This window comes from Saimiri boliviensis, chromosome 16, assembly GCF_048565385.1.
Source record: "Saimiri boliviensis isolate mSaiBol1 chromosome 16, mSaiBol1.pri, whole genome shotgun sequence".
Lineage (NCBI taxonomy): Eukaryota > Metazoa > Chordata > Mammalia > Primates > Cebidae > Saimiri > Saimiri boliviensis.
Genome location: NC_133464.1, coordinates 63,335,644 through 63,350,741, shown reverse-complemented (window position 1 = coordinate 63,350,741; position 15,098 = coordinate 63,335,644). Strand labels below are relative to the sequence as shown.

The following is a 15,098-nucleotide window of genomic DNA, read 5'->3' as shown; positions in this document are numbered from 1 at the left end:
CACGTCTTTACACACATCCACACACACGTCTGTATACCCACACATTCATACACATGTCTACATGTAGACACATCCATGTACACATCACTGTACACACATGCATATCCACACATTCATACACACATCTGTATTTTCATATATCTATATACATACACATCTACACACATCCATGTACAGATACATCTGTATACAGATGCATACACATTCATACACACACATCTGCACACATGTCGGTGGGGATCAGGGAAACATAGCATTAAGTAGTGATGGTCTGGCAATAGCGAGTATTGTCAACAAACATGGTATTTATAGTTGCTCACGTCTTTTCTAGAGGATCTCCCATGTGGGGCCTTGGAGTGTAGTGAGCTATCCCCGTGGCCCACCTGCCAGTGTCTGCACCAGTGACCAACAAAGTTCTGGCTTCACAGGCCTCAAGGACTTTGGATTGTACTGTAAGAAACACTAGTGTGCCATCATTGGAAGTGTCTGGTCACCACGTGGAGATCCGTTGCCAGCGGCAGGTTGGGAGCTGGGAGAGCTGGGAGGATGTTTCAGTCAGACAGGCTCGATGACCAGGGCTGGAGCTGGTGGGCAGCGGAGATGGCAGATGAGGTTGACTCTAGTCACGTTCCATAGTGATGGTCGACAGAGTACCTGATAGATCCAAGGAGGGGGTTGTCAATGAGAAAAGGAGTCCTTTGTGTTTATGTCTGAGTTTATAACCCAGGTTTCTAATTTTGAGAAATCCGGAGTTTAAAAAATTGGGCAAGGGCTGGGCATAGTGGTTCCCACCTGTAATCTCAGCATTTTGGGAGGCCAAGGCAGGGGCGAATCACTTGGGCTCAGGAGTTTGAGACCAGCCTCGCCAACATGGTGAAACCTTGTCTCTACTAAAAATACAAAAATTAGCTGGGCACTGTGGTGTGCATCTGTCATCCCAGCTACTTGGGAGACTGAGGCAGGAGAATCACTTGAACCCAGGAGATGAAGGTTGCATTGAACCAGGATCTCTCCACTGCACTCCAGCCTGGGTGACATTCATGCCTATAATCCCAGAACTTTGGGAAGCCAAGGCAGGAGGATTGCTTGAGTCCAGGAGTTCAAGACCAGCTTGGGAAACACAGTGAGACTCCTGTTTCTACAAAAAATATCTGTATGTGTATATATATACAAAATTAGCCAAGGTGGTGGCACATGTCTGTAGTTCCAGCGACTTGGGAGGCTGAGGTGGGAGGATCAATTGAGCCTGGGAGGTCAAGGCTGCAGTGAACCGTGATCAGGCCTGTCTGTGGGCTGTAGTGCAGGGCACAGGTGTTGGCTTTTCAAGGAGCCCTCCAACCCCAAGGCCCCTGGCGTATCCCGAGTCCCATCTTTGCCTGGGCCTGGGGGTGTTGGTCCCTGGGGGCTGACCCTTTCTCCTGCCTGCTCTCTGTCCCGGCAGCACTGCTGGAAAGGAAGGAGGAGGATGGACGCTGGGCGGCCACAGTGGGTGCCGAGCTCGTCGTGTCAGGACTGGCGGGGCTGTGTGCCCTTAGCCTGCTGCAGCAGCAGGGCCGGCTCTGGACCAGCTCCCTGAGGATCCAGTGCAGCCTCCTGGGTAAGGCACTGCACGCCTGGCTGTGGGGCAGTTGGAGGTGGCAGGGCCTGCCCTGTTTCTTGAGGCTGTGGCTCTGCTGGCTAAGATATGCTGTCACCACAGGATTTTCCATTAGTCATTCTGTGGGCTCTGAGTAGGACTTAGTACCTGCTCATTAAAAAAGAAATGAGTGTTTTTTGAGGGGACATTCATCCATCTCTTAAGAGCTCCCCAAGAGCAGGTTCTAATGGAGTGACAGGTGAAGCAGACCACAGGGCTGGGAGGACACGGCTGAGGGCAGGCTGGGCTGGGCCCTCCTCCTCTTGGAGCCCTGGTGGAGGGCTGCCTGGCAGAGGAGGACAGGGGTCCGCTGACCAATCTTCACAACTCAGGCAAAGCAGCCAGCGCACCAGTGCAGCACCGGCCAGAGGCTGCCGACAGAGAGTGGCTTAGATGGCGCTTACCAGCTGGAGCTGGGCCACGAGCTCCACAGCACACAGATACCAGCCTCAGCCACAAGGTGGGTGTCCAGGCCAGGTGGGACATCCAGAGAGAGCACCAGAGTCTAGCAAGGTGATCTGAGTACCCTGAGCTCATTCCTAAAGAGATGGACTTGCTCCCAATAGCATAGCCACATAGGAGTGGATCCAGGGCTGCCACTTCAGCCTCAGTCTTATGTCTCTTCATCCAGGGTTGCTTCAGTCCAGGAGGCAGAGGTTGCAATGAGCCAAGATGGTGCCACTGTACTCCAGCCTACGCAACAGGGTGAGATCTTATCTCTAAAATAAACAAATAATAAGTTAAAAAAAAAAAGAAGAAGAAAAAAAAAGGCCAGGCTTAGTGGCTCATGCTTGTAATTCCAGCGCTTTGGGATGCTGAGGCGGATAGATCATGAGGTCAGGAGTTCAAGGCCAGCCTGGCCAACATGGTGAAATCCTATGTCTACTAAAAATACAAAAATTAGCCAGGCGTAGTGGCGGGCATCTGTAATCCCACTTCTCCGGAGGCTGAGGCAGGAGAATCGCTTGAACTGGAGGTGAGTTATGGGAAGCACTGGGACGAGAGCAGCAACAAGAGGCATCTCTGTGTCAGCCAGACCTTCAAGAATGACTCGGGACTCACCCTGAGCAATCACTTCATGGAGGTAAGCCCGGCCACTGCAGCAGAGCCGTGCCGTGTGATTCCAGCGTGGACGGCGGGAGCTAGGGAGCACCTCATGGCCCTCTGGCCCTGGCTGCAAGGATGCAGGAAGCTCAACTCAGCCTTGGTGACTTTCCCTTTTGCATCTCCAACCCCACGTCCCCAGAAGTAAGAAACGCTTGTCACAGTGCCAAGGACTGGAAGGAGGGCTTGGGAAACAGATTTTCAACTGTAAAAATGCATTTTGGAAACAGCAGTTCACTTAGTTGTTCCCGGAGTGGGGATTCTTTTGCTGAGTTAGGAATCACGATGTGCTCATCAGATGAACAGGTGGCGGTTCTTCTACCGCATGCAGTTAATCTTCTACGTTTTTTTTTCCTTTTCACATTCAGTTCTGCAAATTGTGGTTTTTCTTTAAGATGGATTCTTGCTCTGTCACCAGGCTGGAGTGCAGTGGCATGATCTCGGCTCACTGCAACCTCTGCCTCCTGTATTCAAGCAATTTTCCTGCCTCATCCTCCCAAGTAGCTGGGACCACAGGCATGCATCACAATGCCTGCTCAGTTTTGTATTTTCAGTAGAGATGGGGTTTCATCATTTTGGCAAGGATGGTCTTGATCTCTTGACCTCATAATCCACTGGCCTCAACCTAAAATGCTGGGATTATAAGTGTGAGCCACGGTGCTTGGCCCAACCTTCTTTATATTTATTTATTTGTTTATTTTATTTTTAATTTTTTATTGCATTTTAGGTTTTGGGGTACCTGTGAAGAACATGCAAGTTTGTTGCGTAGGTACACACATGGCAGTGTGATGTACTGCCTTCCTCCCCTTCACCTATATCTGGCATTTCTCCCCATGCTCTTTCTCCCCAACTCCCCACCCCCCACTGTCCCTCTGCTATTTCCCCCCAAAGACCCCAATGTGTGATGCTCCCCTCCCTGCGTCCATGTATTCTCATTGTTCAACACCCATCTATGAGTGAGAACATGTGGTGTTCGATTTTCTGTTCTTGTGTCAATTTGCTGCAAATGATGGTTTCCAGGTTCATCCATGTTTCTACAAAGAACATAAATTCATCATTTTTGATGGCTGCATAGTATTCCATGGTGTATATGTGCCACATTTTCCCTGTCCAGTCTATCATCGATGGGCATTTGGGTTGGTTCCAGGTCTTTGATACTGTAAACAGTGCTGCAATGAACATTTGTGTGCATGTGCATGTGTCCTTACAGTAGAATGATTTATAATTCTTTGGATATATACCCAATAATGGAATTAATTGCTGGGTCAAATGGAATTTCTATTTCTAGGTTCTGAAGGAATCGCCACACTGTCTTCCACAATGGTTGAACTAATTTACACTCCCACCAATAGTGTAAAAGTGTTCCTAATTCTCCACATCCTCTCCAGCATCTGTTGTCTCCAGATTTTTTTATGATCGTCATTCTAACTGGCGTAAGGTGGAATCTCAATGTGGTTTTGATTTGCATTTCTCTAATGACCAGAGATGATGAGCATTTTTTCGTATGTTTGTTGGCCTCATGTTATGTCTTCTTTTGTAAAGTCTCTGTTCATGTCCTTTGCTTACTTTTGAATGGGCTTGTTTGTATTTTTCTTGTAAATCTGTTTTACTTCTTTGTATATTCTGGGTATCAGCCCTTTGTCAGATGGGTAGACTGCAAAATATTTTTTCCCATTGTGTTGTTTGCCGATTCACTCTAATGACTGTTTGTTTTGCTGTGCAGAAGCTGTGAAGTTTCATTATGTCCCATTTGTCTATTTTGGCTTTTGTTGCCAATGCTTTTGGTGTTTTGGTCATGAAGTCCTTTCCTATGCCTATGTCCTGAATGGTTTTGCCTAAGTTTTCTTCTAGGGTTTTTATGGTGTTAGGTCTTATGTTTAAGTCTTTAATCCATCTGGAGTTAATTTCAGTGTAAGGTGTCAGGAAGGGGTCCAGTTTCTGCTTTCTGCACATGGCTAGCCAGTTTTCCCAACACCATTTATTAAACAGTGACCCCTTTCCCCATTGTTTGTTTTTGTCAGGTTTTTCAAAGATCAGATGGTTGTAGGTGTGTGGTGTTGCCTCTGAGGCCTCTGTTCTGTTCCACTGGTACTTATTTCTGTTTTGGTACCAGTACCATGCTGTTTTGATTACTACAGCCTTGTAGTATAGTTTGAAGTCTGGTAGTGTGGTGCTTCCCACTTTGTACTTTTTGCTTAGAATTGACTTGGCTATGCAGGCTCTCTTTTGGTTACATACGAAGTTTAAGGTGTTTTTCTCCAGTTGTGTTAAGAAGGTCATTGGTAGCTTGATGGGAATAGGGTTAAATCTGTAAATTACTTTGGGCAGTATGGCCATTTTCATGACATTGATTCTTCCTAACCATGAACATGGAAAGTTTCTCCATCTGTTTGTGTCCTCTCTTATTTTGTTGAGCAGTGGTTTGTAGTTCTCCTTGAAGAGGTCCTTTACATCCCTTGTTAGTTATATTCCCAGGTATTTTATTCTCTTTTAGCAATTGTGAATGCCAGTTCATTCCTGATGTGGCTGTCTTTCAGTATGTTATTGGTATATTGGAATGCTTGTAATTTTTGGACATTGATTTTGTATCCTGAGACTTTGCTGAAGTTGCTTATCAGTTTCAGGAGATTTTGGGCTGAGATGATGGGGTCTTGTAGTTATACAATCATGTCGTCTGCAAATAGAGACAATTTGACTTCCTCCTTTCCTATTTGAATATCCTTTATTTCTTTTTCTTGCCTGATTGCTCTGACTAAAACTTCCAGTACTATATTGAATAGGTGTGGTGAGAGAGGGCAACCTTGTCTAGTGCCAGATTTCAAAGGGAATACTTCCAGTTTTTGCCCATTCAGTATGATATTGGCTGTTGGTTTGTCATAAATAGCTTTTAGTATTTTGAGATACGTTCCGTCAATACCTAGTTTATTCAGGGGTTTTAATATAAAGGCTGTTGAATTTTGTCAAAGGCATTCCCTGCATCATTTGAGATTATCATATGGTTTTTGTCTTTGGCTCTGTTTATGTGGTGAATTATGTTTATAGACTTGTGTATGTTGAACCAGCCTTGCATCCCTGGGGTGAATCCTACTTGATCATGGTGGATAAGCTTTTTGATGGGTTGTTGCACTCTGTTTGCCAGTATTTTATTGAAGATTTTTGCATCTATGTTCATCGTGGATATTGGGCTGAAGTTTTCTTTTCTAGCTGAGTCTCTGCCGGGTTCTGGTATTAGGATGATGTTGGTCTCATAAAATAATTTGGGAAGGATTCCCTCTTTTTGGATTGTTTGTAATAGTTTTAGAAGGAGTGGTACCCGCTCCTCTTTTTATGTCTGGCAGAATTTGGCTGTGAGTCCATCTGGGCCTGGGCTTTTTTTGGGTGGTAGGCTCTTAATTGCTGCCTCAACTTCAGACCTTGTTATTGGTCTATTCAGGGTTTTGACTTCTTCCTGGTTTAGGCTTGCGAGGATGCAAGTGTCCAGGAATATATCCATTTCTTCCAGGTTTACTCGTTTATGTGCACAGAGTTGTTTGTAATAATCTCTGTTGATGGTTTGTATTTCTGTGTACTCTGTGGTGATATCCCCTTTATCATTTTTTATTGCATCTATTATTCTCTCTTTTCATTTTTATTAATCTGGCTAGTGGTCTATTTTGTTGATCTTTTCCAAAAACCAGCTCCTGGATTTATTGATTTTTTTTGAAAATTTATTGATTTTTTGTGTATGTCTCTGTCTCCTTCAGTTCTGCTCTGATCCTAGTTATTTCTTGTCTTCTGCTAGTGGTTTTTTTTTTTTTTTTTTTTTTTGGTCCTGCTCATCTAGCTCTTTCACTTTTGATGACAGGATGTCAATTTTAGATCTTCCCTTGCTTCTCATGTGGGCATTTACTGCTATATATTTTCCTCTAGACACTGCTTTAAATGTGTCCCAGAGATTCTAGTATGTTGTGTCTTCATTCTCATTGGTTTCAAAGAGACCACTTTATATATGCCTTCATTTCATTGTTTATCCAGTCAACATTCAAGAGCCAGTTCTTCAGTTTCCATGGAGCTGTGTGGTTCTGAGTTAATTTCTGAATTCTGAGTTCTGACTTGATTGCACTGTGGTCTGAGAGACTGTTAGGATTTCCATTCTTTTGCATCTGCTGAGAAGCGATTTACTTCCAATTATGTGGTAAATTTTAGAGTAGGTGTGATGTGGTGCTGAGAAGAATGTATATTCTGTGGATTTGGGGTGGAGCGTTCTGTAAATGTCTATTAGATTTGCTTGGTCCAGGTCTGTGTTCAAGTCCTGGATATCCTTGTTAATTTTCTTTCTGGTTGATCTGTCTAATACTGACAATGGGGTGTTAAAGTCTCCCACTATTATTGTGTGGGAGTCTAAGTCTTTTTGTAAGTCATTAAGAACTTGCTTTATGTGTCTGGGTGCTCCTGTATGGGGTCCATTCATATTTAGGATCATTAGCTCTCCTTGTTGCATTGATCCTTTTACCGTTATGTAATGTCCTTCTTTGTCTCTTTTGATCTTTGTTGGTTTAGTCTATTTTATCTGAGATGGGAACTGCAACTCCTGCTTTTTTTTTTTTTTTTTTTTCTCTTCATTTGCTTGGTAAATCTTCCTCCATCCCTTTATTTTGAGCCTATGTGTATCCTTGCATATGAAATAGGTTTCCTGGATACAGCACACCCATGGATTTTGGCTTTTTATTCAATTTGCCAGTCTGTGTACTTTGATTAGGGCATTTAGCTCATTTACATTTAGGGTCGGTATTATTATGTGCAAATTTGATCCTGCCATTTTGATGCTAGCTGGCTCTTTTGCCCATTAGTTGATGCAATTTCTTCATTGTGTTGATGCTCCTTACCATTTGGTATGTTTTTAAAGTGGCTGGTACAGGTCGTTCCTTTCTATGTTTAGTGCCTCTTTTAGGAGCCCTTGTAAAGCAGGCCTGGTGGTGATGAAATCTCTGAGTACTTGCTTGTTTGTAAAGGATTTTATTTTTTCTTCACTTATGAAACTTAATTTGGCTGGATATGAAATTCTGGGTTCAAAGTTCTTTTCTTTATAAATGTTAAATATTGGCCCCCACTTTCTTCTGGCTTGTAGAGTTTCTGCTGAGAGATCTGCTGTGAGTCTGATGGTCTTTCCTTTATGGGTAACCCTACCTTTCTCTCTGGCTGCCCTTAGCATTTTCTCCTTTGTTTCAACCCTGGTGAATCTGATGATTATCTGCCTTGAGGTTGCTCTTTTTGAGGAATATCTTCGTGGTGTTCTCTGTATTTCCTGTACTTGAATATTGGCCTGCCTTGCTAGGTTGGGGAAGTTTTCCTGGATAATATCCTGAAGAGTGTTTTCCAGCTTGGATTCATTCTCTCTGTCACATTCAGGTAAACCTATTAAATGTAGATTAGGTCTTTTCACATAGTCCCATATTTCTTGGAGACTTTGTTCATTCTTTTTTACCCTTTTTTCTCTAATCTTGCCTTCTCATTTTATTTCATTGAGTTGATCTTCAACCTCTGATATTCTTTCTTCTGCTTGGTCAATTTGGCTGCTGAAACTTGTGTATGCTTCATGAAGTTCTTGTGTTGTGTTTTTCAGCTCCATCAATTTACTTATATTCCTCTCTAAGTTGTTTATTCTTTTTTTTTTTTTTTTTTTTTTTTTTTGAGGCAGAGTTTTCCCTCTTGTTACCCAGGCTGGAGTGCAATGGCACCATCTCGGCTCACCGCAACCTCCGCCTCCTGGGTTCAGGCAATTCTCCTGCCTCAGCCTCCTGAGTAGCTGGGATTGCAGGCACGCGCCACCATGCCCAGCTAATTTTTTTGTATTTTTAGTAGAGACGGGGTTTCACCATGTTGACCAGGATGGTCTCGATCTCTCGACCTCGTGATCCACCCGCCTCAGCCTCCCAAAGTGCTAGGATTACAGGCTTGAGCCACCGTGCCCGGCAAGTTGTTTATTCTTGTTAACATTTTGTCGATTTTTTTTCTCAGTGTTCTTAGTTTCTTTGCATTGGGTCAGAACATGTTCTTTTAGTTCACGGAAGTTTCTTATTACCCACCTTCTGAAGCCTGATTCTGTCAATTCATCACACTCATTCTCCATCCAGCCTTGTTCCCTTGCTGGTGAGGAGTTGTGAACCCTTGTAGCAGCAGAGGTGTTCTGGTTTCGGGTGTTTTCATCCTGTTTGCGCTGGTTTCTTCCCATCTTTGTGGATTTATCCACCTGTCATCTTTGTAGTTGTTGACTTTCAGATTGGGTCTCTGAGTGGACGTCCTGTTTGTTGATGATGAGTTTATTTCTTTCTGTTTCTTAGTTTTCCTTCTAACAGTCTGGCTTCTCTGCTGTAGGACTTTTGAGGTCCACTCCAGGCCCTGCTTGCCTCAGGATCACCTGCAGCAGCTGCAGAACAGTAAGGGTTCCTGCCACTTTCTTCTTCTGCTATCTCTCTCCCTGAAGGATACCTGCCTGATGTCAATCTGAGCTTTTTTATGAGGTGACTCTTTGGATATACAGGGGTCAGGGAGCTGCTTGAGGAGACAGTCTGTCTCTTATAGGAGCTCAAGTGCTGAGCTGTGAGCTCCGCTGTTCATTCAGAGCTGCTGGGCTTTTATGTTTGTCTGCTGCAGCAGAAGTCATAACCCACCCCCGCTTTTTTCCCCAGGTGCTCTGTCCCAGGGAGTGAGGGCTTTATTTATGAGTTTCCATTGTGCTCCTGCATTCTTTCAGGGCTGCCCGGCCCAATGGGGAGGCAGCTTAGTCACTGTCTGCTTGCAGAGGCTTTGCTGAGCTACTGTGGGCTCCGTCCAGCTGCCATGTGAACTTCCCTGCAGTCCTCTTTATAAGAGTATAGTTAGAATTGCCTCTGCAATGGCAGCCAGCTCTGTAATGGCAGACTCTCTCTGTAATGGCAGGCTGCCTTAGCAATGGCAGACTACTTCCATAATGGTGGAATGCCTTGGTAATGGCCAATGCCCCTCCTCCACAGAGCTCTGCCATCCTGGGTTCAGCTGTGCTTGCTGTGAAACTCTGAATCCAGAGCATTTCAGATTGCTGTTTTTTTGTGGGGGTGGGACCAGCTGAGCCTGATCCCCTGGTTCTCTGCCTCAGAGCCTTTTTTTTGTTGTTTTTTAGTTGAACGTTCAACTGTCTCCCAGGTGTTCCAGTTGCCTGTTGACAAGACGCAAGGATCTGTGTTATTTCCCATGCGGTTACCCACCGTGCCGGCTGAAACAGCTGCACTGAGATTCATGTCACTTTTTGGCCTGGGAATCTCCTGGCCTGGCTCCCTGTTTCAGTCCCCTTTTTAATCAGATGAATGGGTAACTCTATCTCCCTGGAGCTCCAGTCTCCAGCTTAAGCAGCACCTGGACCCGTGTATTTTGTACAGATAACTGCTGCACTGGGGCACCAGCCAAAGCAGCCACACTGGCTAAAACAGCTGTGCCTGCCAAAACAGCCATGCTGGTGAGCTGTGGGGCTCCTCTGCCTGGGAATCTCCTGGTCTGTGGGCAATAAAAATCCATCTGGAAATGTGGCGTTCACTCACCCTCCCATTTTTGCTGGGAGCTGCAAACTGAGCTGCTCTTAATCAGCCATCTTGGATCTGTCCATGTTTCTGATTCTAATCAGAGGTAAAACAGTTTCAGTGCAGCTTATAGGTTCATGTTAGTGATGAACTTGGGTGGAGGTGATGACACAGCTTGTTCTCTCCTCCTAGGTTCTCAGTGCATCCAAGATCCTGAGCTTCCAGGGGCATGGCCACTCCCGTCCTGAGCCCTGCCTTGGCTGAGCTGGTGACTGCTGTGTGTCCCGGGCTACTGGCCTGCCTATCCTCTGCAGTGCAAAGGTATGCATGTGTGCGCATATGTACATGTACCTCACACATACCATGCTCATGTCACACACCACACATACATGATACACACCATACACAACACACATACACCCACCTCACACACCATACACTACGTTATACACCATGCCCACCTCATACACCCCACACGTTGAATTTGTACAGATACACAACATATACCACACACATACTATAACCACCTCACACACAGCATACATATATCATACCCATCTGACACACCAGGAACATGTCACATCTACTTCACACCACACACACACACACACACACACCATACAGGCCACACACAACACATATACAGACACCTCACACACCACATAACACTTATAAACCATGCCCACCCTACACACCCCACACACTTAACCCATATACACCACACACATTATTCCCACCTCACACACAAACCCCATACTCATATCATACCCACCTCATACACCCCATACATGCCACACACAACACACATACACACCTTACATACCACATATATACCATGCTCACCTCACACACACCACACACTTAACCCATAGACACCACACACAGAACGCATAGCCACCTCATACACCACACATGTATCATCCTCATTTCATACACATACCCCATACATGCCACACACAACAAACATACCCACCACACACACCACATATATACCATGCCTACGTCACACATACCACACACTTAACCCATAGATACCACATGCAGCATGCATAACATACCCACCTCACACACACCATACACATATCATACCCACCTCACACACCACACATGTATCACACCCACTTCACACACACATCCCATACACACCACACACAACACCTATACCCACCTCACACACACCACACACACTTAGCTCATATACACTACACATACCACATCTATGTCATACTCACCTCACACACAGTACACACATATCGTACCCACCTCCCACACACCAGACTTAACCTATATACACTACATACACACCACACACCTACTATATCTCATGCACCCCACACACCCTATATACATCACACAGACACCATACACATATATCCATCTCACACACCACACACCATATATATGCCCTGCCCACCTTACACACCACACACTTAATCCATATGCACCACACACACCATACTCACTTCACACACCCCACACACATCATACCCACCTCACAGATGCCACACACGTATTATACCCACCTCACACACATACCCCATACACACTACATGCATATTATAACCACCATGCACACATCCCATATATCCCATGACCACCTTATACACACCATGCACTTAACTCATATGTACTACAGACACCACACACATATTATGCCCACTTCACACACCCCACACACTTCATACCACATATACAACATGCACACCTCACACACCACACACATTGAACCCATATACACCACCCTCACCACACACATAGCCCATACACAACACGTGCATGTAACCCTCACACCACGTATTTACCATGCCCACCTCACACACACCATGCACTTAACCTATGTACACCACACACCACACACGTTAAACTCACATCACAGACACCACACACACCCTTTATATACCACACTCATACGATGTCTACTTCACAAACATAACACACACACTTCCTACACATCATGCACTCTTCACACGTACCACACACTGCACACATACACCATACACACAACACACATACCACACTCACCACATACCATGCATACACCATATACATTTCACACACACCACATGCATTTCATACACAGCACACAAACACTTCGTAAGTACCACATACACAGCACACCACATTCCATATACATATTACATCACTTGTACCACACATCACATTCCACACACCATACACAACATATCTACCCACCTCCCACTACATATCTACCCACCTCCCACAACATATCTACCCACCACACACTACATATATATCATGCCCACCTCACACATCCTACACACTTAACCCATGTACAGCACACACACACCACACACAAACCATGCCCACCTCACACACACCACACCCATACCCCATACACACCATACACAGCACACATATACCCACCTCACACTATACACTACATTATACACTATGCCCACCTCACACACCCCACACACTTAACCCATATGCAGCACACACACCACACACATACCATGCCCACTTCACACACACCAGGAGGAGGAAAACTCTGTGCAGGCCCTGAAGCCTCAGAAGGAGTGTTACAATCGGTGCTCTTTCAGCTTCCCTGCTGAAAGAGGGAAGTTTAAGTGTTAGCAGCTCAGTGGAAGGTAAGTGTGACAGCCTTTTACACCAGCCTGGAAGAGAAATGGCTGTTGGAATATGAGAAAGGGTGGATATGAAAGATACTCCTTTCGACTGTGTTAAGTTTCAGATGCTGGCTAGACTTTGAAGTAGAAATGTGAAGAACATTGAAGATGTGAATCGAGTTCAGGGAATAGGGCAGGACTCAAGATTCTATTTGGAGGTTGCACATTTTATCTTGAAAGAATTCCATTGTATTTTTCAGAGTAAAAATTTCATTTGATAGAATAAAGAGCCAGTGGTATTTTGAGTAGAATGATGAGAAAAATTTTAATTTTTTTAAAGCATTGTGAATAAAAATAAGAGTAAAAGGTAGGTGATTTTCAGTCAACATCAGTGACCTGTCTGTATCTGACCTGAGTCCCAGCTGATAAAGCCAGTAGACAGTAGAAAACTCAGAATTTGATTTGCATGTTTTAAAGCTATTGAGAAGAATAATTAGACATTTTAATTTCTCCCCCAACCCCCATAAGGAACCTTGTGAATATATTTGTGAGCCTTATCTTTTTTTTTTTCTTAGCAGGAAACCAGTCTGAACTGGGAGGCCTCTGAACAAGCCGTACGCTGTGAAGCCGCCAGCTTCTGCTTTCTCGAGGCAGAACGCTGGCCCTCAGTGCCTCTTTCTGCTTCCCCTTGTTCAGACCACTGAGGACTGCCGCTGTCCTGTCTGACTCCTGTTGTGGTGAGAATATAGGGACACTGAGGGATTGATATTATTTGGCTCCATATTTTTAAAAGATACTTGGTAATTACGTAAAGTTATGTCTAGTTTGAACAGTACCACTTACAACTTTAAGTTGTTGTACAGAAATTGATCCTTTATTATTTAGAAAACAGACTTTAAATTTAATAATACTGAGAGAATTCATGGTTCCTTCCTTTCCCCTTCCCTGTCCTTTAGTTTTTTCTTTTTAGAGCTTTTGTACTGGCACATCTTCCCTTTCCTGAGGAGTTGATTTTAAAAATTAGATTTGCAAGAGCTTATCCTTTTAGAGGATGATGAAAACCACTTGTACTTGAACTTAAAAGATTTTTTAAGTTCCTTGTGTGCCCTTTTCAGATCACATCCCAGAGAGGGGAGAATTCTGCAATATTGTGTTAACCATTTCCTTTCTTCAAGTGTTATCCACAAATGTATATATGTATGTGGTAATAATGAAATTTGCCATCTTCACCATCTTTAAATGGGTAGTTCAGTGGTGATGAGTGCATTCACAACTTTGAGTACTAGGTCTCCAGTTTTTCTTTTTACAGAATTGAAACTATATATTAATTTATCAACTCTATTTCCTCCAGGCCCAGCCACTGGCCTTTTTTTTCTATGAATTTGACTTTTCTAGATACTTCATATAAGTGGAAACTTATAGCATTTGTCTCTTTGTGAGTGACATATCTGAGTTAGCACGTTTTCAGGGTTCATCTGTGTTGTCACATATATGTTTTATGACTCATAAAAGCCAGAATTTCTTTTCTTTTGAAAAGCTGAATAATCCATTTATAAATTTCTTAATATTCATGTGACTGAATTTATAACATTCATATTTGCAATGTTTTCATAACTAGTTTAGGAAATTCTTCTGTATCCTGAGATCATAAAGATAGCCTCCTATATTTTTAAGAAATATTTTTTCTTTGTTTTAAAACAAGATTAAATTTACAGGAAGCTTACCAGTACAATTCAGATAACATTTGCTTTTCCTTGAACCATTTGATAATAAGTTGCTGACTTGATGATCCATTGGTTCCAAATATTTTAGTGGCATTTCCTAAAAAAGGGACATTCTTCTGTGTAATATCAAAATGACTGTCAGAATTAGAAAATTAATACATTTCTATCATCGCAACTTCTACTTCATTCGAGCTTTACTGGTTATCTCATCAAGTTCTGTTTAACAACAGGATCTAGTTTGGAATTACAGGTTGCATTTGGTTCTAAACTCTCTTTAGTCTCCTTACATCTAGACCACTCCCTTTATTGAATTGAGATGTATTCCTTCCCCTTCCATTTTCTGGGAGGCGTTGTATAAAACACGTGTTAATTATTTTTAAAAAATTTGATAGAATTCTTCAGTAAAACCATCTGGGCTGAGTTTTTTGGTTTTTGTTTTTTGCTTTTTGGGATGGAGTTTTGCTCTTGTTGCCCAGGCTGGAGTGTAATGGCCTGAAATTGGCTCATTGCAGCC

The 15,098-nt window shown here is 43.6% G+C and overlaps 1 protein-coding gene across 1 annotated transcript in view; it reads left to right on the top strand.

Moving 5' to 3' along the window:
• Positions 1-227: 227 nt before the first annotated feature.
• The window catches only part of LOC120363164 (uncharacterized), a 60,830-nt gene continuing 45,959 nt past the window's right edge, over positions 228-15,098 (top strand). The window contains exons 1-9 of the mRNA XM_074387349.1: positions 228-233; positions 1,300-1,597; positions 1,969-2,096; positions 2,268-2,341; positions 3,468-3,505; positions 4,029-4,178; positions 9,095-9,156; positions 10,465-10,593; positions 13,436-13,597. Of these exons, the coding sequence (XP_074243450.1) occupies positions 228-233; positions 1,300-1,597; positions 1,969-2,096; positions 2,268-2,341; positions 3,468-3,505; positions 4,029-4,156 (672 nt within the window). The 3' untranslated portion in view covers positions 4,157-4,178; positions 9,095-9,156; positions 10,465-10,593; positions 13,436-13,597. The remainder of the gene's footprint in view (positions 234-1,299; positions 1,598-1,968; positions 2,097-2,267; positions 2,342-3,467; positions 3,506-4,028; positions 4,179-9,094; positions 9,157-10,464; positions 10,594-13,435; positions 13,598-15,098) is intronic.